General features: G+C 40.6%; 1 protein-coding gene and 1 non-coding gene across 2 annotated transcripts in view; one reads left to right on the top strand and one right to left on the bottom strand.

Moving 5' to 3' along the window:
* USP13 (ubiquitin specific peptidase 13) overlaps window positions 1–27,226 on the top strand; it is a 112,387-nt gene that overhangs the window by 18,349 nt on the left and 66,812 nt on the right. Inside the window, exons 2-4 of the mRNA XM_044251836.1 lie at window positions 6,004–6,129; window positions 13,193–13,253; window positions 22,383–22,504. Coding sequence (XP_044107771.1) covers window positions 6,004–6,129; window positions 13,193–13,253; window positions 22,383–22,504 — 309 coding nt within the window. The remainder of the gene's footprint in view (window positions 1–6,003; window positions 6,130–13,192; window positions 13,254–22,382; window positions 22,505–27,226) is intronic.
* On the bottom strand, window positions 2,619–2,794 carry LOC122911088. The gene has a single exon (XR_006385409.1). It is a non-coding gene; the product is annotated as a small nucleolar RNA SNORA81 (small nucleolar RNA).

A 27,226-nucleotide genomic window follows, 5' to 3' on the forward strand; every position in this document is an offset into this window, starting at 1 on the left:
CGACGCTTTCTTGACCATGAGGCATTCTTAGAACTGTCCTGTCCTGAGCAGTTCTAAGAATGGGGAGTCGACATGGCAACCAAGTAACTCTAGACCAGTGCTACTCAGGTGCGGTCAGCTGACTGGTTCCAAGAGATAAGTACAAATATTGAGAGTAAGCATTTAGAAATTTCTATGGCAACTTGACATTGTAGCCACATCCAAGTGTGTGGGCAGCAGATTAGTTTGTTTGAACAACATATAAACCCATTTGGGTTTTGTGGGACTTACACGTGGGAGTAAGTTCACATCTGACTGGAGCTGGGACTAGTCATGTGCAGTGGAGTCACGTGCCTTTCCTTAATGAGTAGAACCAAAATGAAACACAGCACAAAATAATCTGGTCTTTCACGATAGTAGTTTGACAAACACTTCTTTGGACACAGCACAAAGGTAAAGGGAGATAAGGCTGTGAGCCCCAAGGTGAAGAACTTAAATATAAAACCACTGATGACATTCCAGCTTCGTTTCAGGTCTCAGTCAGTGCACAGACTTCCCTTCCTCTGTTCCCTTTCCTCCTTGTCATCAGCATGTGTTTTTTCCATGATCTTTATTTTTCTGTGCATGTTGTATACAGTTCTATACTACATCCTATATACACGACATTCAATTCGTAATATTTACTCCGCCATGAAAAAGAATGAAATCTTGCCATTTGCGGGGCGCCTGGGTGGCACAGTGGGTTAAGCCTCTGCCTTCGACTCAGGTCATGATCCCAGGGTCCTGGGATCGAGCCCCGCATCGGGCTCTCTCCTCGGCAGGGAGGCTTCTTCCTCCTCTCTCTCTGCCTGCCTCTCTGCCTACTGTGATCTCTGTCTGTCAAATAAATAAAAATCTTAAAAAAAAAAAAAGAAATCTTGCCATTTGCAATGATGTGGCTGGAACTGGAGGGTATTATACTACGCAAAGTAAGTCAATCAGAGAAAGACAATTATATGATCTTACTCATACATGAAATTTAAGAAGCAAAACAGAGGATCATAGGGAAAGGGAGGGAAAAATAAAATAAGATGAAAACAGAGAGGTAGACACATCATAAGAGACTCTTAACCATAGGAAACAAAATGAGGGTTGCCGAGCAGAGGTGGTTGGTGGGGGAGGGATGATCAGGTGATGGGCATAAAGGAGGCAGATGATGTGATGAGCATGGGCTGTTATATGCAACTGATGAATCACTAAATTCTACCCCTGAAACTGATACTACACTGTATGTGAACTAACTTGAATTTAAGAAAATCTTGAAAAAAAGAAAAACAAGAAAAATAACATTATAATATTTTGTTGTGCCACAAGTTCTTAGCTCCTCTGTTTGGGAGATTTTTTCCTCTTATAAATAGTGCGTCTGTGAATATTTTCGTGCACATTAGATTTTTTCCCTCTTTCTTCTGGGTTCCTGCAGTCTTGTACTCAAAGGAGAACTACTGTGTTAAAGGGTCGTAGTTGTATTGATCTCTAGAAAGATGAAGCCAATTTATATTGTGAGAGGATATATACAGGTTTTCTCTGTGGCTTCAGGCCTTGTAATTTTCAATACTTTTTGCTAGTTTAGTAATCTTACACTTGCCTTGAGATTATTTTAATATGCTTATTACTTCAGGAGGTAGTGAGAATGTGATGATTTGATTTTAATATTTTCTCACAATTAAAACTAAACATACTTAAAAACTTACCAAGTTGAATCTGAATGCTGACATCTTGTAATTTTATCAATTTTTACATAATTTGGATATGAACTTTTCTTCATTGTACTTTACATATTTCCTCATTGTGTTATGATTGGTTTTCTATTTGTTTCATTTTTTGTTTCATTTTTTCCCCCCTGTGGTGTAAAACTTGTTCATTAGTGTTTACATTTTTATACCCAACCATACCATCTCTGTATCCTATATTTTCTTGGCCAGAAATGATTTTCCCCTTCATAAGTGGAATAAATATGCCCTTCTCTTCTTCTTTAGTTTTTTAAATGCTTATCTCTTGGAGCTCTCTGGACTTTATTCCAGTGTTTGGCATAAGATGTGGATTGAGGTTAATTTTATTGTATACTGATGTCTAACTCTCCCATTAACTTTTATCAGTGATTTCCCCCCATTTTTCTGTTTCTTGTGGTTTGACATATATTAAGCAGTTAACGTAGAATGAATATATTTTTGGAATCTTTATGGATATGAAAAAAATCTATTTAAAAAAACTACTGCAATATATCTGAATTTCATTTGTAACCTGTTTTAATTTAATAAAGTGCTCTACTATTATCACTTGAGAAAAGCATTATTTTGTATTTATGCTCTTATTCTTTGAGTTGTGTTTCACTGTCAATTGGTAGTTTTCTAACTTGCATGATTTCTTTCTTTAAATTTTTTTATTTTTTTAGAGAGGAAGAGAGAAAGTGTGGTGAGGGTGGAGGAAGGGCAGAGAGAAAAGGAGAGAGAGACTCTCAAGCCAGACTCTAAACTGAACTCCCCGAGCTTGACATGGGGCTTGATTTCATGACCCTGAGATCATGACCTGAGCTGTATCAAGAGTTGGATGCTCAAACTACTGAGCCACTCAGGCGCCCCCTATTTTTATTTTTTTTCTAAAAACAGTGCATCCTACCTTAAGACAAAGACACTGGGCATTAAGAGAGAGGCTCACCCTAGTCTTTACACTCTAGTGTAGTTCCTGTACTTCTTGTATGTACTTTGCTAGCATCATTACAAAACCCAAGATGTGATCTAGTTTCCGCAATTTTAGCATAGTACTTATACAAATAAAGTTCTATTTGATTTCGTGGCTGCGCTTTTGGACACGGAAAGGCAAGTTCTTTACGGTATTTCTCGGGACACTAATCTTAGTGGGGGTGTGGCTGGTTAAATAGAGCAGGAGATTGAGGGTTTGAAAACCAAGAGTTGGCTCAGCTCTGATCCAAGGCTAGCAACCAAAGGAATTGGGAGAGAGAGACTTGTCCGCATGGTCTTGTCATCATTTGTGGAAGAAGCTGTTCAAAGCACATGGCATACTGCTTTTGGACACGAAAGAGTCTTATAGGACCAATACGTAGACATTAAGATGGGAAGAGGGAAGAAAGCATGGATCATTAGACAGAAGTGTTTGTTCTTTATAGGGTAGCTTTCGAAGGGATCTGTGTTTCAGTGCGTCCTGAAGTTTTAGCACCGCTGACACTTCCTATGGTAGCACCTCCATCTCAGAGTTGCTGGTGGACATGGTGTGTGGAATGGAGGAGACCCCAGGATGTTTGTCATAGAATCCTTCCTTGTGCGGGGCTAAAGCATTTTCCTCTCAGGTTATAGACGTTTTGACAATATCAGGTGACTCCAGAAATTGAGAATGAATGTTTAGGGTATATTAAATTTTTTATCAATTGCCCTAATAAGTCAAAAACTCTTGGCAATGAAATTAGCAAAGACTCTATGACTGTTGTAGAGATTACTTTATAAACTTTTGCATTTATGGCTATTCTGTATTTTACTTCAGAAAAATGCTGTACTTGAACATTTTTCATCTTCTACTGGCTAATTCTTTGGTTCACCTAGTAGTTGCTTAATATATATTTTTTCTGATAGATTAGTATTTTTTGCCTCCAGCCAGTGTGGCTGTCAGACTCACTGTTTTCTTCCTTCTGCTTATTTCCCCCAATTATACAATAATTGTGATAATAGGAGATACATGTGGCACACAAACTGTAGCTCATAATAAATAATTGCTCTTGTTTATGTAATGCTTTACAGCATGGAATGTATCTCGCCCCCTTTGAACTTAATGAAACCTGTCAGATGGGAATTATTGCTGCAGACATGCTTATGAAGGAAAATACTGAGGCTCAGAGACTGAATGACAACCTTTAGGCCACAGAGCTATTAGTGGCAGTTCAGGACCCTGGTTCCAAATCTCATATATTCCCCGGTATATCTTTTGGTTTGAATTCTTTTTGACTAAATTACATTTTTGACTGAATTACATTTCGTTGGAAGAGAATGGAAATGTTATTTTTCAAAATCACAATATGTGGTGCTCAATTTAATGGACTTAATGAATAACTGAACATTATAATGATGACAAGTTTTTAAAGGGTTATGACTATACAAAAAGCATGTCTGTTGAAAACTCCTGAAAGGATTTAATCTGTTGTTCAAGTGAATATAATATGTTGCCTCTAGTTGAGAAACTTTCTAGTTTTATCCAAATGATCTCATTCAAAGAGAAAAAGTTATCCAGAAGCACAAGCTAAATAACTTTGTCTTTTCTGAATGCTATTTTATAGTCAAGTTTTAAAAATTTCATTTGCGAGATGTTTGTTGCCAGAGTATAAAATTGAAATTGATTTTTGCCTATAAACTTGTATTCCAAGACCCTGGCTAAATTCATTGATTAGATTTACTAGTTAGTAGTTTGTAGATTTTTAAGGATTTTCTGTATAGACTATAATGTTATCAACAAATTGAGACTATTTTACCTCTTTCTTTGTTATCTCTATACTTTTTTCGTTTTCTTCCCTCATGCAATATATTTGTTCTAATAATAGGCACATATCTGAACTAATGCTGCTATAATATCCTCATTGTGATAAAACTGGCTTATTAACCATAGATACAGTGTTGGAGAATTTTATTAGAAATTAAAGAAAGATGCAAAAAAAATAAAGAAAGATGCAATCTTGAGTTATTGGAACTTAAAAATTATTTTTCATATATTTGTAGGAACATCAGTGTCTGTTTTGATACTGAATTTGTGTTCTACTGAAATGTAATGTAAGGAATTTTGATAGGTATTTGTTGGTAATTCTGATAGATTTTTTAAAAATTGTTTTAAAAAATTATTTGGTTAAGTGAGACTGACAAGAGCTTAATAAAAATCCACTTTCTTTGAGGAAAGGATGGCTGATTTTATAGTATTTATTTATTTGTTTAAATGAGGGGTGGAAAGGGAGGGGCAGAGGGGAGAACCTCATGTAGACTCTGCGCTGAGCCCAGAGTCCAATGTGGGGCTCTGTCTCACAACCCAGAGATTATGACCTGAGTCGAAACCAAGAGTCACATGCTCAACCAACTGAGCCGGCCAGGTGTCTCAAGGGTGGTTAATTTTATAGGCAAAATTTACATAGAAGCATATTAAATGAAGTGAGAAGAAGAGGAGAGGTGAAATTGGGATAAAAACTCAAGCATCTAAAATGTGAACAATATCCTTGACTGTTCATTGTGCCAGGATGTCTGTAATTAAATAATATTTGAAATGTGGCCTGGAAGGATAAAAAGAGAAACGGCTTTAGTTTAACTGACACTTTCAAGCCTTGTGAACTTGGGCAAGTAACTTACTTACCCTTAGTTCTTTTTTTAAACTGTAAAATGGAAATGATAATATTGTCAGAATCTGAAATAATGTATGAGAAGCACCAGGCACACAATAGCATGCAAAAATGCATAGCTAGGATTATGATAGGACTCCATCCTTTATAATTTACGCATTAAGTTATTATTGGCTTATTAAATCGTCCTAGTTTATTAATGGTACCATCAAATATCATGTGTCACCAAAGGAAGGGAAGAATATCTTTGAATCGAATTGTCTTGCTAAAAGAGTATAAACTTTCTGTTCCTGGAGACTTGCATTGATCAGTGAAGAAGAATGATTTCTCTGCTGGTAGTTGGATCAATTGCCAAGCTGCTTCTTCCCTTATTGTCCTTTACACCAGTTTGGAGAGTCAGACAAGCATGTTTATTTCCCAGGGCCTCTGAGGCTCTCCTGAGGGGGAGACTGTGCGCAGCTGTCCGGGAGCACCTGGAGCTCGGGGTTGGGACGGGAACTCCTGCTGTGGGTGGAGGGTCATCACAGAGGACTGCGACGGCCAGGTGGCCTTTTGCTGCGTCTTGTCTTCACCGTTCGCCCTTCTTCCCTTCACCTTTTTCGTATCTAAACGACTTGACAAGGTATCTTTGGTTAATTTTGTCGCCTGTCTCTTTCTCCTAGAACTCTGAAGGTGGACTCTATGTATGCATGAATACATTTTTGGCCTTTGGAAGGGAACATGTTGAAAGACATTTTCGAAAAACTGGACAGAGTGTATACATGCACCTGAAAAGACACGTGCGAGAGGTGAGACACGCGCTGGGAGAACTGGCCTTGGTATCTTTCCCGGAACGTCGTCCTGCGGTTCATTATCACCTGGGGGGGTTTTCTCTGCCCACGTGATTTCTTTTTTTATTTTTATTTCTTTTTTTTATTTTTTAAAGATTTTTATTTATTTATTTGACAGAGCGAGATCACAAGTAGGTAGAGAGGCAGGCAGAGAGAGAGAGAGAGAGAGGGAAGCAGGCTCCCCGCTGAGCAGAGAGCCCAATGCGGGGCTCGATCCCAGGACCCTGAGACCATGACCTGAGCCAAAGGCAGTGGCTTAACCCACTGAGCCACCCAGGCGCCCCTGCCCACGTGATTTCTGATGCCCTTTGGTGATGGGAAACAGGAGCATGACCCTTGGCAGAAATTCATAGATTTTCCCCCAAACTCTACCTTACTCAGATTAATTTTCTCTTCCTCTGAATTTCTCATTAGTGTTAACCAGACATAAGTCAAGTGAGGGGAAAAAAAATTAAGTAAAAAATACAGACAAGTACACAAAATAATTTCAGAAATCTCCAAATCAGAAATAAAAAAAATTTTTGCATATTTTTGCTTCAGACTTCTTATTTATTATATATTTCTTTTGAGCAAGAGAAAGTGCTTTCCTGAAAGCTCAAGTCCCTTTTGATTCCCTCCCGAGTAGTAACCCTGGCTGCAAATTTATTCTCATTCCTACGTACATCATTGTATTTTATTTATGTACGGATAGTCATGAACAATATGTGGAAGGACTTTATGTGTTTTTAGGGTGTAGATAAAGACTATCATGCTGTTGCATATAATTCTGTGTAGAACGTTCCCTTTCTAGATTGTTCTTGAAAGCTGTTCATGTTCCAGTGCGTCAGAACATACTTAATTCATTTTATGGTTTGTTTGTTATTCCCTCTTATGAGTGCCTTGTCATTTATTATCCTGCTGTCCTACAGATGAACATTTAGACTGTCCACCCCCCCCTTTTTTTTTTCTTCTACAAATGATGCAACCATTAACTATTCGGAAGTGATAATGCTGGCGTGTGGGTGTGCTTATCTTCGTTTTGGTGAGGTATTGCCAAAAACCCCAGTGTGGTTACCCCAATTTATACCCCTATCTGTACTGATTACCAATTCCTATTTTCTCACATCGTCACAAACACTTGGTCAGACTTTTGATATTTGCCAATCTAATGGTTGCAAAGTGGCATGTAAATAATTGGCATTTCCTTCCTCAAGGGTCAAAGATCTTCATATATGTCTACTGGCCATCCTGGTTTTCTCTTCTCTGATATTTTTTCCTTATGGTCTGTACCTTCCCTTTTGTTTCATTTATGAGTTATTGTTTATAGAAGTTTTGAATTTGATGTTAGATTTATTAAACGTTTCCCTTATGAATTGTGCCTTTTGTATCTTATCTATGAAGTTGTTTCTCAACTCAAGGTCATAATGATACTTCTTTTAATAGTTTTGTTTTTGAAGTGCACGTGTGTTAGCATGAGCATATGTGTGTTTTGAGGTTTTTGGACTTTAATCCACCTATAGTTTATTGTATTTGTATGAAGTATGGGAATCTGTTTTTTATTTTCCTTACGGGTAACCAGTTGTCCTGCTCTTACTAGAGTAGTGCAGTCTTTCTCAATGATTTATAGCACCATCTTTTTTTTTATATTTTAACTGGGCATTCATACTTGGGTCTGTTTTGGGGCTCTTGGTTCTTTTCTGTTGATCTTATTTTTTGTCTCTGCACTGGTGCAGCAAGCCTGGGTATCTGGTAGAGCAAGCACTTTGACCAGAACTTTTCTGGGTTTAGACATTTGTTTTTCTATGTAGATTTTAGAATCAGTTCAACTAGTATAAAAATTCCTATTGAGATATTGAGGATATCACAGTGAATTTGGAGATTACTCTATAATCCATAACAGTGGGTAAACTCCACGAGGGCAGGGATTTTTGTCTGTTTCGTTCAGTTCCATGTCTTCAGCCCTTAACAATCCCAGGACATAGTAGGTGTTTCAGAAATATTTATTGAGTGTGAGTATTCAAAATGACATACCTCTCTGTTTATTCAGTCCTCTTTTGTCTCCTTCAATACTGTTTTGTAATTTTCAATAAAACATCTTGTATTTTGTGAGTTTTTTTTAGGTTATCTGTAATTTTTGTAAATATTGTTACTGCTAATTTTTACTTCTTCATGTATTTTAATTGGTTATTGATAATGTTTGGGGATGTTATTAAAATTCAGATATTGATTTTTATAGTTAGCAATACTCTTCAGCTTTCACTTCAGTCCTAATAGTCTGTAGACTGTGTTGGAACTTCTAAATAGTAAATGCTGATTTGAAGTTCATCTGATCTTTCGCCTTAGCCCACCTAATATGTTCTTTGTTTAAGTTCCAGACAAAGGAGAGATCCCCAAATTGGACAGTGGGCAGAGTAGGAGGAAGAGGAGGAAGAAAGGCCAGGAGGTCAGATAAACCATCAACTCAATGATTAGCTTTAAAACAATCTAATGTTGGCCTGATAGTACATGATTTACATTCACTGCTCCTGTTATGTGGGACCTAGCAATTCTTATGAGGTACGCTTTGTCCCAGACATATATCTTAGTGTAAAATGATGAAGTTTTAGGAAACTGGGGGTGGGGGGAAGGAAATGAAACCAAGGCCCAGAGGCTTGAGATAACTTGATCCCAAAGCTAGTGGTAGAATTGCAGAGTGCTGGTAATCTTGTGCAGTTAGCTGTGCCTCTGAAATTTTCAGTTAAATATTTCACTCTGTGACCACAACCCTTTCTCAGTTTAGCTCTCATTTATTCTGATTTCACTCTGTTGTTTTCCCTCCTTGCAGTCTGCTGGCCTGTGACTGGTCCAGGTGGCCACTTCCCCTGTTTGTTGGGACTGCTTCTCAGGGCTTAAAATGTACTGTTACCACTGGTGCCCTCAAGGGACCCTTATCCCCTTGTCTTGCCTCCTTAACTGTCCCGAGAGCTCTGGTTAGTCATGCTGTCAGTCTCATCCTGCCTTCTGGGAGCACATTATGAGCAATCCTGCACCACCATGGTCTGGGCCATGTCAGACTCCTGGTCTCCTCCTTCCGGTAGGCTGACTCACTGCCCAGCAAACCTGGTCTGTAGCTTCTTCTACTCCAGACTCCAGATGTCATCCTCAGTGCCCTACCAGGGCCTCCCTCATCATCCTCAGAGAACGACTTGACTTGTATGTCCCTGAGAAAACAGGGACCTTGGACAGGAACTTCCTGAACATCTGTTTTGCCTCCTGGGAACTCCTTGCCTCTGGTTCCCATATCCCAGCAGAAAGCTATGTTCTCTCTGTCCTCACAGCTCTGTTTCCTCCCCAGAAACTTGCTTCTTCCTTAATTCCCTTTTCTTCAACATCTCCCTCTTCTGGCTTTTTTCTCCCATCTTAAATAAAAACATACCACAAAACTGTCCCTGTAATTTGTGTCCTCCTCTGGTCATCCTGTCCCTCAGATAAAGTGTCTTTGACAGCTTTCCTGTTCCCTTGCTGGAGGTTCAGCATTGCCATCGGGTAAGTCTTCCTGCTAAACCAGCTGGAACTATTGGGGCTGTAGTGACTGCGCATGGTCACACTTGGTGGATACATTTCAACCCTGATTTTACTTGACTTTTTGAGTATTTGAACTTGTTCCCATCTTGGAACTGCTCTTCTGCTTTCTTTGGCACCATTCTTTCCTGGCTTCCTCCTGTTTTTCAGGCTGCTTTTTCTGACTTTGACTCACTAGCATCTCTTCATTCATTCACTCCTTAGCGCACTTCCTAAGGTGCCTTTTTTTTTTTTAAAGCTTTTATTTATTTATTTGACAGACAGATCACAAGTAGGCAGAGAGGCAGGCAGAGAGAGAAAAGGAAGCAGGCTCCCCGCTGAGCAGAGAACCCGATTTGGGGCTCGACCCCAGGACCCTGGGGTCATGACTTGAGCCGAAGGCAGAGGCTTTAACCCACTGAGCCACCCAGGTGACCCCCTGGGGTACCTTTTGACCATCTTTCTCTGGAGCTGCTCTTCCTCATTAGTGTTGTCCATTGCCTTGTTTAATCACTCTCTCCAAACTGATGACTTCCTAATCAGTGTCTCTCCAGAGCCAAAGACCTGATCATCTGACTGATGGGGCTTCTCCTACTAACACCTCATAGGTACTTCAAGCCAGTGTGCTCACACTCAATGAATAATCCTCTTTCTCAGAGTTGTCCTTCATCTTGAATTCTAGAGACCTAGAAGTCTTTTGGATTCTTCTTAAACATTCCATGGTTGGTTGGTGACCCAAATCTAGTTATTTGGACCTCCCAAATGGCTCTGAAGTCCATCCGGTCCTCTCCATTCTGCTATTTTTGCCTAAAAGCTCCTTATCCCTTAAAAGGACTAATGCTTTTGCTTCCTGACTTATCTTTCCTTCAAACTTGATGCCTTTCTTCCCACCTAATGTGCATGCTGCACTCCGAGTGATGTTTTCAAATGCACATGTCTGTGTATCTGTGGGACTCAGAATCTTAAATTTCTGGTATCTCCCTTTGTTGCAGAATGAAGAATTTTTTTTTTTTTTTGCATGAGATTATAAGGCCTTCCATAATCTGGCCCCTTCTAGCCTTACTGACTCTACTTTTACTCCACCAGCTTTGTGCTTTAGGTATATCAAACCACCTCTTCCTGAAATATACTATGATTCATACCTTTGTACATGTTGTTTATTTTTTCCTCTCTGAGATGTCTGATTCCTCTCATACCTGTTGTATTCTCTGTGATCAGCATATCCATCTGTCTATCCATCATCTATCTATCCATCCATCATCCATCCATCCATCCATCCATCCATTCATTTATCCTTCCATTTATCTGCCTATTCTTCCCTCTTACCCTCGCTCCCTTCTTTCCTTCCTTCCTTAACGTCCTTCCTCCATTAATCACCCATCCATCCATCCATCCATCCATCATCCATCCATCCATCCATCCATCCATCCATCCATTCATTTATCCTTCCATTTATCTGCCTATTCTTCCCTCTTACCCTCGCTCCCTTCTTTCCTTCCTTCCTTAACGTCCTTCCTCCATTAATCACCCATCCATCCATCCATCCATCCATCATCCAGCCATCCACTGAACAAATATTTGCTAAGCAGCTGCTAAATGCCAAACATGCTGCTCTTCTTACCTGCCCACAATTTCCACCTCCAGAAATGTCATTTCCTCCTTATGATCCTGCTTTTTTCACATATCTCTTAATACTCACCAGAATCTGTTGTGCTATTTGTTTGCATAAATGTTCCCCTGCTTTGCTGGTGGAGTTCTCAAGGGATGGACCGTCTCTTCATTCACTTTGCAGTTTCAGGGGCCTCACAGAACCTGACCCATGGGCCCAGTCATGTTTGATGACTGAGGAATTCCTGTTTTTCAAACCCTGTTGATTTTTAGTGGAGACTGAGGCAGGCACAGAGGTGATGGTCTTTGGAAGGAAAACCTAGTGGATTTTTTTGTTTTTGTTTTTCCTGTAAGGAAGTAGATCTAATCCACGTCTAAGGTGTGGACGGCAGAATCAGGGAGAGCCTTGTGTTCTAACAGGTGCTCGGATGGCCCCTGTCCTTCTTTCTCCTTCCACCATCCTGCAGGAGTGGAGGAGACAGTGAGGTCGGGATGATTAAAAGCTGAACATAAACGTTGGTAGAGAGATTCCAATTGACCTCCAGGATTGGTTTATTTCATCCCTTTTTTGAGGCAGGCATGTGGTGGGGAGAGGAAGAGCATCTCGGAGACCGTGGAGGAGAGGGATTCCAAGAGAGGGGACATGAAATTTGGCATGAGTATTTGGAGAGACAGGATTTTGAGCTAAAGTGTTCAATCATTTTCACATGCCTAAGATGTGAACTATAAATGTAGAGTAGAATCTATAAAAACGTAATGTGAGAATCACAAAGATGAGTCAGCCTTCAATGCCAAATAATAAAATGTGGCAAAGGAGACTTAAGACTGATAAGGGGACAGACTGAAGCAGTACTAAGGCCTTGATGTTGCCAAAACTCGTGGCTAACTGGAAAGATGCCGGCGTTTGACCCTCACACCATGGTATGCTGGAAATGTATTCTTTTCTATTAACAGAGGACAGACAAGGTGGAAATAAGATTTTGGCCATTTGAAACAAAAAAATAAAATTAGAAAAAAATTTATTTATTTGAGAGAGAGAGAGAGAGAGAGTGCATGATCTGGGGGGAGGGGCAGAGAGAAAGGGAGAAGCAGACTTCCTTCCGTGCAGGGAGCTCTACGCAGGGCTCGAACCTGGGACCCTCGGACCATGCCCGGAGCTGAAGGCAGACGCCAAACTGACTGAGGCACCCAAAACAAAAATTTTTATAATCCTATTTGAGGGTAAAATTTTGTGTGTGTCAGAAGGGTAATGAATGATTTCTTTAGCTTAACCATTTGATGGGCATTTATTTCATTGCTGTCAGGGACTTCCACCAGAGGTAGAAAATACACGAAGCCTCGGATGGCAGCTAGCCATTAGCTGGTGCTCCAGAAATGTTCAAGGAGGTTAGACTGAGATTTAATATGACCAGACTATCAGTGACTGCTTATCAGAATTTATTAGCTCTTTCAACAGTGATTGTTGTGCATGCCCAGGACCGAGCACAGGGACCTAATGGGTAGCAGGGGAATAAGAGAAAAGAGCCTTCCCTCCAGGAGCCAATATGATCTCTCCAGCATAATTCCAGCATTGGGCATGGACTTCAGTCTCTTGGAAGCATGTGCCAATTGGAAGTTGAAATGTCTAGTTCACCTTGATCCCTGGTTCCATTTCCTTTTCCAGAGGTGCTATCTTGATAACTTGGTGAAAATAATCAGGTAGAACAATAGCATTGCCCTTCACCTGCCTCCAGTGACCTGGTCAAGTTCTGGTTTAGTCTGGAATCTAGTCCAGGTTGAGAATTTCCTCTTGGCCTTTTGTAAAATTCGAGAACCTGTGAGATGTACTCCCCCACCCCTTCCCCACTGTCTATTCTATAGGCTGCATTCTAACAATCTCTTGTTTTCTTTTCAGAAGGTAAGAGGGGCATCTGGTGGAGCATTACCAAAAAGGAGGAATTCCAAGATTTTTTTAGGTAATGTAAATAGTTATCAATAGTGTGCCGAGATTTTGTGTGTGTGTGTGTGTGGTGTGTGCGCGCGAGTGTGCACGTGCTTGTTTGATTTGGAATAATATTTATTGCTCTACAATTTAATGATAAGAGGAAACCATTTACCTTGTGATGACCTGCCTCTGTTTTGTGTTTACCTAGTGGCAAAGGATGCTTCTAGCACTCTAAGAGTTGGGTTTAGTGTTCTAAAGCAATTATACTTACAGTGACTGGAGAGTAATTATGATTTTGCTTCTGCTCTCTTTTTTTACTGCCTTGGAAGTAGAGACTTTTTAAAAAAATATTTGTTCTACTACAGACTTTATTCAGATTTCACGATTTTCCCCCCACTAATGTCCTTTTTTTAGGATCCCATGTTGTATTTAGTTGTCATTTTTAAAAATCATATTTAATCTTTGATAGTTCCTCAGTCTTTGTTTTTCTTTTTGTCTTTAATAATTGTGACACTCTTCAAGACTACTGGCTAGTTATTCTGTAGAATGTTCCTCAATTTGGATTTGTCTGATGTGTCCTCCAAAGTCTGAGGTAATGCATTTTTGGTAGGAACACCACAGAGGTGATGTGCCCTCCTCAGTACATGATATTGGGGATCATGTAATGCTGAGATGTCTTCCCATTGGTGTGTAGCCTTGAGGTGATTTCAGCTGGGTTTCTCCACTGTGATGATACAGTGTAATTAATAAATACTTTGGGAGTAATACTTTGAGTCTATGCTAGTATCTGGTTTCTCCTTGAAGTTTTGCACATGACTTATATCATCCGTCCATGGATCTTGCCTGCAGCAATGATTACTGTGGTGTGTGCCTCACAGTGATTTTCTTCTCCCTCATTCAGAAAAGCCAGTTTTGTTCATGCAAATGAGTACCAGTTTCTGTACCATGTCATCATGCTCATTTTTCATATTAAACTTCTGACATGCTTTTGCCAGGAGAAAAAGGGACTTGATAATTTTTGACCAAGTAAGTTTATATTCCTAAATGCCTAGGATTATTGTTTGAAAGAAATTTCAAAATCATTTGCATGTTATGATTTCATTTTGGTAAAAAAAATTATACACACAATATATGTGTGTATGTGTATGTGTGTAGGTGTGTGCATGTATGTATGTGTTTATATGTACATGTGTGGGTATATACACACATGAATACATATATAACTGATAGTCCAGAAGAGTCTGGCAAAATATATTGCAGATTATTGATATGGTAACTCTTTCCTCGTGGCAAGATTGAGGTGATTTTTATTTTCTTCTTTTTGCTTATCTGATATTTTTAAAAATATATATTTATTTATTTATTTTTAAAAGATTTTATTTATTTATTTGACAGTCAGAGATGACAAGTAAGCAGAGAGGCAGGCAGAGAGAGGAGGGAGCAGGCTCCCCGCTGAGCAGAGAGCCTGATGTGGGGCTTCATCCCAGGACCCTGAGATCATGACCTGAGCTGAAGGCAGAGGCTTAACCCACTGAGCCACCCAGGCGCCCCTATTTATTTATTTTTAAAAAGATTTTATTTATTTATTTGACACAGAGAGAGAGAGAGAGAGCACAAGTAGGCAGAGAGGCAGGCAGAGAGAGAGGGGGAAGCAGGATCCCCGCTGAGCAGAGAGGCTGATGCGGGGCTCGATCCCAGGACCCTGAGACCATGATCTCAGCAGAAGGCAGAGGCTTAACCCACTGAGTCACCCAGACGCCCCATGCTTATCTGGTGTTTAAATTTTTTTGTAGCAAACATGTGTTACTGTTATAATGAAAAGACACATTAATTATTTGAAAAGTAAAGCCATTGGAAACAGTGATGGAGCTGAGTGTCCTTTCTGCTCTGATCCTCCATTTTTCTACACCAGGCTCATGTTTGCGGTATTTTGTCCTCACTTTCAGTCATGGTTTTCTTTATGAGGCTTATCTGTAGCTGGTTTTTCTACCCTGGCCAATCTTTCCCACCTCTCTATGGTCTTTCAACCACAACTTAAATCAACCAACCAAACCCAAATCAGCTCAGAATGGACCTCAAAGCTGAAATGATTGGGTGCATTTTGATGCTTTAGTTATTAGTCTTGGGCTCCCTACCACTGATAAAGATGCTGCAACTTCTGAATTTGGTGGCATTTTTGAAGGTGGAAATAATTAAACGTTTTGAATTACTGTTGCTATTTTCCATTATTTTCTTTGGCTGAATGGAGAAGTCAGCTGTCCCCCTGCCCTTTAACCTTTGTGTCTTTTGCTTGAAAGACCCTGCGGTTTGATTTCTCTACTGATCATTTTGGTGGTATAGGATATGGTAAAGTAACTATTTTAAGAATTAATCCAAAAGTGAATACTGAGGTTTTGTGCCTCGTACTGTGTGGACCTCTTCCACTGCTTCTTGGGAATGCTAACCTACCATTCCATTTCAGCGGGTCTGTCTCTGCAGGCTGCTGTCTGTATTCACTCAGCATTCCATATCTTAGAAAACCACAGAATATACTGAAAAGTCACAGTCCAGCAAATAGATTCTAATTGGATTCCACCGGTTTTTAAAAAACTTTAAATGTAAACGTCATTGACACTTCGGGGCTTGCCTCAGGCCCTGTTTTTCTCTAATGTTTGTTTACCCAGAATCATCACAAATGATGTTGGCTGCTTCATCCCACTAAGAATTTGGATTTGCAAGCCCAGATTTACAGTTGCCTTGAGAAGATGCTTCATGGCCCTTGGAGCAGTCGCTTTTCTCTTGTTACACTGATCACAGCTGTTTTCAAGCTGATGAGGCTGGTGCATTCAAGTGAAGGACCATATTAGGGTTAGATCTGGCTTATGTAACAGAAAACTTAAAATATTGGTGACTTTAAATAAAGGAGTTGTTTATTTCTCTCTCATGTAGAGGATATTGGGAAGCAGCAGGTCCGGGCTGATGTGATTGACCTCATGTTCATCAGGATCTAGACTCTTCCCCTATCTCTGCTTCACTCTCCATCCTGCTCTGTGATTCCAACCTCATGGTCACTACAAGGTCCAAAATGCCTTCTGGAACTCCTGCCATTATGTCCCCATCCCAGAAAGAGCAAAGAGGAAGGGGGGAAGGACAAAAAAAAAAAAAAATCTCTTCTCCCGGTGGAGTCATCAGCTTCCTTTCGTCAGTCTTCTCTCAGATCCCTAAGCAACACCTCAATTTACACCTCTCTGGTCAGGAGTTGGTCATGTGGCCATACCATGTGCTGTGCAGGGAACTGGAAGGTACATACAGTTTACTAACTGGCTTCATGGAGTAAAGTCTGTTTGAAGAAGAAGGGGAGAGTGGCTACTGGGAGGCAGCTAGTGGTCTCTGCCACATACTTTTTACTAGAAGGAACTTTAGGGTTGTCTCTTCTTGGAGAGGAAGAGAACTCAGAACTCCCTTGCAGTCTCTTTGTTTCTTTGACTAGGAATAGGAAGAGGTTTTTTTTTTAGTGCTCTTGAAAGGTCATCACGATGCCTGTCTTCCTCTCACAAAATAGATGTATTTGATTAATGCTTTCTCTTGGATAGAAGCTTCTTTTTCTCCAGCCACTTCATGATTTCATGACCAATATGTTTTTCACGGGCTCAGCCGTGACATTGAGCCCATTGAATCATTCAGTTATGACCTTCAATATTGATTATATAAGGGAAACTGAGACTATTAGATGGTGCTGAATGGCTTACTGAAATCTCTGGATCGCCGTTTTGCCCCTCAGCATTTAAGTCACTCTTCCTGACTACCTTGATGTGCATTCAGGTAAAGTCACAGTTAAGGATCTTTCCCTCAGCTCTAGCTCTTGCTGGTTTGTGTGTGTGTGTGTGTGTGTGTGTTTAAATCAACAATGACCATTACTAATTTTTGAATCACTTAAATTTTATACTTTTTATACTTAGGCTATAAAAAACATTTTTAGAACAATGTTTTTTAGACAAAGCTTAAAATTGAAAAGTTATAAGGGGCTCTATAATGAAAAGAAAGCCTTTGCCACTTCTCTGTCTCCCAGCTTACTTGGTTACTCTCCCCAGAGACAAATATTATTTTCTATTTGCACATTCTTATGTATCTTGTATATTCTTCCAGCAATAGTATAGATATATATCATGCTTTTAGACTTTTTTCCTGGAGGCAGTTGGGAACCATTAACACTTAGTTTCCAAACTGTGCCCTGAGGCACCTGAGGGTGCTACAGTGACCTCATAGGTGCAACATGGATATTTTAACACTTCAAGGGAAGACCAGTGATGCTGGAACATTGCATGAACTATTAGCATGGTGTAGTTTTACTATTGGAGTACCTTAAATTCCTTTCAGTGACTTCACCTCTGTGGAGCTGGTTTTTTGGTGGTTTCTATGGTAGAATGCAAGTACCATGTGAAAAATAAATGTGGAACAGGAAATGAGGGAAGCTGTGTTGCATTTGATTCAGAAAGAAGCTGTGCAGAGCCCAATAGGGGCACACATCCTGTTAGCAAGGGATTATGGTGAATTATGAGTGAAGTAAGACATTTCTGCCTTTCCATTTATGTATATTATTTTTTCAAATGGTTACTAAGTCATCAGAACGTTAATACTTACTAAGTTGTTTGGACCCAACTACTAAATAAATAGAACTATTTGGCAGTTCTTTTGGCTTAGGGCTGCTATGCACCTAGAAAGTGGGTAGCTCTGTGTCAATGTTTTTAAGCTAGAGAGGGACACTGTTAGCTTGTCTTTTAAATGATAACTTACAACAGTAGAGGAGATTGGAATTTGTGGACTTAACTACTATAAAACTTAACTGTTTTATGAGATGGAAGGAGAGTAGGAGGAATATAAGGGAGTCCAGGATCTTCAAAGAAACATCCCAGGACTTATGAGGTGGTTCTGGCCTAATCTTACATATGTTTTACAGTCAAGCTACAGATGTATATAGATGTGTAAATACCTTCTAAGGCATTCAGTGCAGATCTTCAGTATGTCATTAAAACAGTGTTAAATATTCACATTTTTATTGACTTCCCCACCTCCCCACCAACTTTCAGAAATAGGAGTAAAGGAGTCAAGTTCTTTTTTGTCTGAAGTCTGAGACATTGAATAACTACTTCTAAATCTTAGAGAGCTTAAATTTCCACTTTTTTGTTTTTAGCCCAAGCATTCATACTTGATGAGAAAGAGGTTAAAAAGAGAGCATTTGTGGAAAGTTCTTGGAATGGGCCTGTTCAGAAAACTCAACTGTATCTATAATGGCCAGAAGGTTCTAGTAAACTCTATTTTGCCCCTTGTTTCTGAAGTAGGTCCCAGAATAAGGTCTGTGTTCAAGGAGGTTCCCCCTGTACTTTCTTGTGAGGGTGAATGGTTGGCCAGATTTCACAGCACTAGATCAGCGAGACTTCTCACCTCGAGCACACACATTCGTCAGTCTGGTCAGGTAGGGAGGACTCTGAGCTGGGTGTTGGAGTCTTGGTTTGATTTAAGGATCTTTTCTTCTGTGGTGCTGCTTCACAGCTTAGGCAAGTCACTTCTTGGAAATGGCTGGGGTCCCAGCCACTTCTTCCAAGGATGGGAGAAGATCATTGAAGTGGCATTGGGAAGAGATATTAAAAACATTTTTTTTTTAAATTTAGAAAAAGAGTCCATTCATGTATTGCCAGTTAATAGCCATAGTGGAAGGTAGTTGCTGGGAGAACTCGGGGGTCCTAGTCCTACTGGTCCATAGGGTATAATTTCTCTGTAGGCACCTCAACTAGATACTGTTGGGGTAGTAAGACTCTAATTAGGGCACTTTGGAACTTAGGATTAGAAATCCTTAGATTTGTCCCTTAAAACCAGAGTGTAGGTTACTTCTGCTGACTTTTCCTTAATTTGGATAAAGATGTTTGGGAAAGGCCATGGTCCCCTTCTATCCCACAGAATTAAAAATGAAAATAAAAGCAACTACAGACAAAACGTTTGTGCAGAAATATATTTTTTAAATTTAAAAATTAAATTTAAAAAATTAATTATTGTGCAAAAAGTTTTGCACAATAGCAGTTGTGCTTAGTTCTAAGCACAGACCTGTTACCAACTAAAAAACCCCCAAACCCACAACTGTCCTTCTGAGGCTCCTGCTTTGCTGTTGTCCTTAACATATTGGGGTATTTAAACTTCTTGGAGTCTCCTTTCATAGACATTTAGTGCATGTGTGGTGTGGGCGGGGTACTGTGCAGGGGCTGGGCATATGGGCAAGGTGAATAAGATGCATTTCCTGCTCTGACAGCTCACAGTCTCGAAGCCGTTGAAGCTCACATGTTCTCCATACTGAGATCACAGAGGAGGAGCCCCACATGGTACACGCTCTTCCTGGGATGAGCCAAAGGGAGGGGAAGGCACTTTTGATTATGTTGGCTGTCAGGAACCTAGAGAAGGTGGTGATAGTGACGGTGGTAGGTGCTCTCTGTGGAGCCCCTAGTACATGCCAGATCCTATACTAGATGCCTTAAAACCTTAACTTGTTTGGGGTGCCTGGGTGGCTCAGTGGGTTAAGCCTCTGCCTTCAGCTCAGGTCATGGTCCCAGGGTCCTAGGATCGAGCCCTGCATCGGGTTCTCTGTTCAGCAGGGAGCCTACTTCCCCTCCCCCTCTACCTGCCTTTCTGCCTACTTGTGATATCTCTCTCTCTCTTTCTCTCTGTTAAAGAAATAAAATATATATATAAAAAAAACAACAACCAAAAACCTTAACTTGTTTAATGCTCTCAGCAATCTTTTTTTTTTTTTAAAGGATTTTATTTATTTATTTTATAGACAGAGATCACAAATAGGCAGAGAGGCAGGCAGAGAGAGAGGAAGGGAAGCAGGCTCCCTGCTGAGCAGAGAGCCCGATGCGGGGCTTGATCCCAGGACCCTGGGATCATGATCTGAGCTGAAGGCAGAGGCTTAACCCACTGAGCCACCCCTGCTCTCAGCAATCTTGTGGGGACAGACAACATTATTTATAGCTTACTCCTTTGGAAAATGAACTCGTCCCAGGGTTACATAGCAAATGATAGAGCAGGACTTTTTAGACTTAGTATATCATTGTGTTTGTCCAGGTAAGATCTGACTTAGTATTAAGTGAGCGTGTCTTCTGTGGACAAGAGACGCTTAGGTAATATGTAATATGAGCTGAATCTGTGCACAGAAAAAAAAGAGTTGTAATTCCATCCCTTAAAATTGTTATAAAAGATATAATAAAGATTTAAGAATAGAAAAATGCTCACCCACTCACTGTTTTCATTTGTTTGGATTTCCTTCTGTTTCTCATCTATGAGCATAAATTTTACAAAGTTGTGTTTTTTTAAAAATAGATTTTATTTATTAATTTGACAGAGAGAGACAGTGAGAGAGGGAACACAAGCCGGAGGAGTGGGAGAGGGAGAAGCAGTCTTCCTGCTGAGCAGAGAACCTGATGCGGGGCTAGATTCCAGGACTCTGGGATCATGACCTGAGCCGAAGGCAGACGCTTAACTGACTGAGCCACCCAGGCAACCTACAAAGTTGTCTTTACAGTGAAGATGAATTTTGTATTTTTAACATTGACATAGCATAAATATTTGCATATTTCTACATAGTCTAAATAAATATCGTTTAAATAATATTCTACTGGGTTGAACACCATTCTCACTGAACATTTAGATTCTAATTTTTAAAATTATAGATAGTGAGCCATTTAAATTTTTATAACATATAGAATGTCTGTCTTTGTTTGAATGAGTTCCTTTAAGTAAATACCTTTCGTTACTTTTTTTTTTTAAATTGAAGCTCTAATTGCTTTTGTTACAAGATTCATGAATTGAGCAGCATCCCATCTAGCAAATCTTAATACTTCTTAAACTCTTAGAATCATCTTTAACATTGCATTTTGTCAAACTTAGCTTTTATGGCTATCTGATAATGTTGGCTATTTCTTTATTTTGTCATTTTTGATTCATATTATTTGGAATATTTTATTAAATTGTTGAGACCATGTTTTCACTCTATCTTATTTTCCACTTAAAACTGCCTCCTTTTGAGAATTTGGAAACAGAGCTGTCCCAAAACCATACTAGGTTTTTGATTGGAGGCAAACAACAAGGTAATAACAGAACCCAGATCTTTTAGTTCTCAGGTTGTCGCTTTGTCTAGGAAAATAAGTTTTTTCTGTCTACAGACCTGTGTTTGTGCACCTGCTTAATGTGTGATGTGAGTGGAATAAGGCTCAGTAGCTCCCTGTCACCATAGTTCCAAACATCTAAATATACAAACCTGATCTGGGATGCTGGCATCCATGTGAATGTAAGGATGAAATGTCCATGTAAATATTGTGACAAGACATTTCCTTGAGCCTTCACTTAACCTTCACCAGAGATTAGCCAAGCGAGCAGGTGATGACTTGATAATATAGCAGGCTAGAGGAGCTCAGTTCTGTTACTGAAAATTCTGTACAGCCTGAGGACAACAGGACTACTATATTAGGGGGTTCCCCCATCCCCTACAATATCTTAATAACTCCTAGAGGGGGATGGGGAGGGAGAGACAGAGACACAGAGAGGGAAATTGAGATTTCACTTTTAAATAATAGCTGTCACTTATTGACTAGTTATTATGTGCCAGGTCCCTTGTCTACAATTTCTTATTTATTCCTCGTATAAACTTTGTGAGATATGAGCTATTATCTTCATTCTACAAATAAGAAAACTAAGGATTAGAGACTTTGTGGCTTGCTCAAAGTTATATCAAATTTTGGAGCTGGAATTGAATTGGTTTGTACTATCTTCCAGATTACAGTGTTGTGAAAAACATCCCAATCCATTCTTATGCAATCAGGAGCCAGGTACCCAACAGATCATAATGAACAATTCATACCTTTAAAAGTCTTTACAAATTGAATATCTAGCACATGTGTCTATTTTATTGCAAAGCTGTATGGTAGGTCTCAGTCTTTATACATCTGTCACTTATTAATAGGTATTTCTAACTTAGGAGAGATGGTCGGCCTTTTACTCCTGGTTTGGGTCGTCAGAGGAGGCAATCATAAATGTCCTGCTCTTGTTTGTTATTTCTGGCTTTCCCAGTGAGTGCTGCCTTGGTGTAGAATGTTCTCTCTTCACTTCTTCTTCTTTGTTTTTGTTTTTTCCTCAGATCTAGATACTGATGACGATTTAAATAGCGACGATTATGAATATGAAGACGAAGCCAAACTTGTTATATTCCCAGACCACTATGAAATAGCACTACCAAATATTGAGGAGTTACCAGCCCTGGTCAGTGAGTGTGCACGGCTGCTAGCTAGATGCGCGTGACTCTCTGTGTCAGGTGTGTGTGCGTGTGTGGTGTGTGTGCACGCTGGGGCGGGGGGGAAGACAGGTTGAATGAGCAAAGAGGAGAAGAATGAGCACAAACATGAGCGTGTAGCTTCTTCTCTGTGAAAGGGTCTTGCAGGGTGAGGTTTTAGTAGCGTTTGGCCAGATAGCCTCTGCTGCAAGGTATTTCCATTGCTCTGTGGGCCTCTAAGTGTATAAACATTGGGCTCTTCTCTCCCCTGTGACCTGGCCTCCCCCACCTCCCCACGGCAGGCTGCCTGCCACCCCTCCCCCCATCCTTGGTGATCTGGTTTCTTGCCACTGTAATTCACAGTCTGTTGTGTAGATTTTCACACTGTGCCCCTGAGATGTACAGGGCTCATTGGAGAGGGGTGTTTTCTGATCAGAGGAATGGCTATATTTTTATCTCTTCTGCGTGTTAGCCTTCCACGTGAGATTTTGTTTGGGAAAAATAAGGATTTCTCTGCTGAAGCAACAGCAACACGACTATAAAAATAACCCAACGCTTACAAATCACAGGTCTGCGGGAGCTCCCTGGTAATGTGAGACTCCTTGAAAGTTTTGTTCCTCATGAAGGCTAAGGCTACTTTCTAGGTTTTGGCGTTTAGATTTCGTGGTGAATTTTTTTCCTTTCTCTTCCCTGCCCTTGTTTTTTGTGGTGCAACATTCACCTTCCTGAACAGCACGAAGCTGGGGGCGGCAGGGGTGGTGTGAGGAAGCCACGTTCTGTTTGTTGTACTTGGAGACCGTAAGGAGGCATGGAGCTCCTGCAAGGACGCCAAGCGTTTTTCCTGTTCTTTCCTCCTCTCCTATGTTATCTCGAGCACCCCATCTTCCCTCCTTTGTTCTCTTCCCTTTCTTTTCTCCCTTCCCTCTCTGTGAACACCTGGGGAGCAGGGAGGTCAGGGTCCATGAAGTTTACACATGCTAGCTCGCTTCTTCCCTCCTGGCACTCCCCCAGAACAAAAGCCAGGTGTTTAGGTCTGGGAATCTTCAGGACATTGTGTGACTTTGTATTTACGGCCACCTGCTCACTTGCCTCTGCCAGTACGGGGAGGGAGGGGGTGTTTGTGCTTGGGGTTCCCATGTCATTAGAGACCAGGTTTCTACCATTCCACCTCTTCTGCCCCTGACCTACTTTCCTACTACTTCTACCTAAATAGAAGACCATAGAAATGAAAATGTTGTTTATTTAGCTACTGTACCTCTTTCCTCTAATTACTAGATGTGACATACCCTTTTTAGTGCTAAGTGCACAGTGTTCAGCAGTGCATAGAGAATTAAATTACCTTTCCTTTCTCCAGTTCCCTGTGTTGACTCATGTGGCTGTTACCAAGGATAAAATATATGAGTGGGCCAAATGGTCTTACCTCGTCCCATTACCTGAAATTACATTCTAAATCTTGTATCTGCACGATACTGGGAGTTCTTACTGTCTGGCCCTTGTTTCATGTAACTCTTACGTCTGCCGTCAGAAAAGAGATCAAGAAGCACATGATGAATAAATGTCATGAGAAATGATTTTTCTCTCACTCACTTATGAAGGAAAAGTCTTTATGTGAAAAATTTAGTGAAGGAGCCTTTAGGTATTTTTTCATTAATCCTATATTCAGAATATAATTCGAAGTGTGAATACTTTTATTTAAGTAAAGGTGAAGGGTCATAGAAATCCGAATCCCAAGAATATATGTTATAATTTTTAATATAGTGTCTTTTAGAATCAAGAAATAACGGAAACATTTTCTAAGAAGGAGAGGGAGCATTATTTGAAAGCTGGGGTGGAGCGATTGCAGGAAAAGTCTGAGTTTATCTGATGATAGCTGATAGGATTTATTTATGTAACAGGTGCTAGTTTCTATCTTTTTGTGCTTCTGCTACATTTTTTGGTGTTTGATATTCTCGTTTGAAGCTTTGAAAGATTTTATTTATTTATTTATTTGAGCAAGTGTGTATGTGTGTGTGTGTGTGAGAGAGAGAGTGAGAGAGAGAGCACCAGAGTGAGCTAGAGACTAGCAGGGGCAGTGGGAAAAGACTCCGGACTCAGCAGGGAGCTCGAACCGGGGCTTGATCCCAGGACCCTGGGATCAGGACCTGAGCCAAAGGCAAACTTTTTTTTTTTTTTTTAAAGATTTTATTTATTTATTTGACAGACAGAGATCACAAGTAGGCAGAGAGGCAGGCAGAGAGAGAGAGAGAGGGAAGCAGGCTCCCTGCTGAGCAGAGAGCCCGATGCGGGACTCGATCCCAGGACCCTGAGATCATTACTTGAGCCGAAGGCGGAGGCTTAACCCACTGAGCCACCCAGGTGTCCTGCAAAAATTTTTTTTTAAGCTCTTGAATAACAAAAATTATTGAGCTGAAAATCACCCGACCAGATGACTCTTCCTTCATCTTTTGAGCATCTCAGCTCAGAAAAAATTCTGTTTCAGATAGGAACATTGTGGAGTCTACCAGAAGGTTAAACCACCTCTCAGTGATGTGAAGTTCGCAGAGACAGCATTTGGAGCTCAGTAGGGATCTTGTAGCCTGAAATCCAGTGCCTCATTTTAGACTTCAGAAACTGCTTGTAAATATTTAGCATCCAGCTCCCTGGGGGAAAGGCTCGCTTTGTAATGTTTGATGATTTCCATGGTGTAAAGATTCCCACCATGGCTGATTTCAGGCTAACAGGATGTCTCCGGAAGCAGGGTTGAAAAGAGAGTGTGTAGCAGCACCCCATTGTATGAAATTCCCACCGGTCACATAATGTACATGTAAATAACCTCAAGAACACACCGAAAATCGTAAGATACAGTAGAACAGGAAGAGAAGAGTTTTGAATGTCTGTTACTTTTTAAAAAAAGAAGTATTTTACCTGATTGTGTTTTTATAATTTGATTTTCAACAATGTCTGTGTTTCACAACCATCTTGCAGAATTTTAAAAAGTTTAACTATCAGTTCTGTGAGCCAGTTTGAGTCTGTTCCAGAACACTACTGAATTTGAGGACTGTGAGGCCTGGGATGGAGCCAGGACTAGTACCAACTTTTTTTCTCTTTGCTCAAGACAACCAATCCAGGGAGAGGTAATTCATGGCCTAATTATAGGATAACAGATCCTGATCTTCAGCTGTGATCCATACGAAGGGCTGCTAAGCAGTTTCAGCTGAAAACACTAGATCAGTGTTTGGTCGTGGCCTGGAAGTTTGAGGAAATTTTGTTGAGTGTTACCAACATGTTCTTCAAAGAAAAGAGAGAATATTGTATTCAAATCTTTTTTTTTTTTTAAGATTTTATTTATTTATTTGACAGATAGTAGGCAGAGAGAGAGGGGGAAGCAGCTCCCTGCTGAGCAGAAAGCCCAATGTGGGGCTTGATCCCAGGACCCTGGGATCATGACCTGAGCCGAAGGCCGAGGCTTTAACCCACTGAGCCACCCAGGCGCCCCTGTTGTATTCATATCTTGATCAACCTTATTGTGCATCGTGGAGAAGATTCAGAGGAGGACAGGGAAGGGATTGAGATAGTCGTAGCAACGAAGAGATTGTAATAACAGACCAGACTGAAAAGCTTAGGATGTGCAGCCCAAGCGCTAAGGCAGCACGAAAGGGTTCAGGTAGCCCAAACCTGGAGCATCAGGAAGGATTTGGGGTGACCTGAACCCTGTTTTCCAGCGGCATTCCTGGAAGGAAGTGGGAGATGAATTTTGATAATTAAAAAGAAGACTAATTGTATAAAAGTGGTTTTGGTGAGAGGTGAGTGGGACTCTCTTTTTAAAAAGGTTAGATATATTTATGGATGTTTGGCGTGTCATGGAGTATAACGTTTTTGAGGGTGGAGACCTTTTCCTTACTCCTGATGGTGCCTTGCTCCATGTCATCCATCGGTAGTAGCGTGGAGAATTTTAAGCAGGAGCAGGAGAGGATCTGATATTCCCAGCAGACCAATCTGGCTGCCGTGTAGTTGGGGGGGGGCGGGTGTGGGGGAAAGGAACCGTGGGAGGCTGCTGTGTGGCTGTCTGGGTGAGCTGTGTTAGCGGCTGGGGCCAAACGAGTGTGACGGAAGTTGAGAAGAGAAAGGTTCCAAATAGCTTCTTGGTGTAGCAGTGAGAGGAGTTGTTCAGGGGTTGGGTGGGCAGGGAAGGAAACTGAGGGAGCAGCCCTCACTGTCTCTTAAAGAGTTCCAGGGCTACCCAGGGGAAATCACTGTGCATGAAATTCAGCTAATTGTGCGGGGGGGATTAGTGAGGTAGAATACAAACCTTGGTTTAAAAACCTTTTTAAACCATCTAGTGGCTTTTCTTGAGTTGGGAGTTGGACATCCATGGCCATTATCTCCTGTGGAATACTCTCATCACCCCCCCACCTGTCATCCCTCCCAGCCTCTGGCCATCACTAATCTACTTTCTGTCTCGTTGGATTTGCCTGTTCCAGACATTGCATATAAATGGAATCATACAACATATGTACATCTTGGTGGTTGGCCTTTTTTACTTAGCATGTATTTTCTTTTTTTTGGAATGAAATATTTTCCATTCCAGTGGATTCTTTTTTTTTTTTTTTAAGATTTTATTTATTTATTTGACAGATAGAAATCACAAGTAGGCAGAGAGAGAGAGAGAGAGAGAGAGAGAGAGAGAGAGAGGAGGAAGCAGGCTCCCTGCTGAGCAGAGAGCCCAAAGGCGG

This window comes from Neovison vison, chromosome 6, assembly GCF_020171115.1.
Source record: "Neovison vison isolate M4711 chromosome 6, ASM_NN_V1, whole genome shotgun sequence".
NCBI classification, from domain to species: domain Eukaryota; kingdom Metazoa; phylum Chordata; class Mammalia; order Carnivora; family Mustelidae; genus Neogale; species Neogale vison.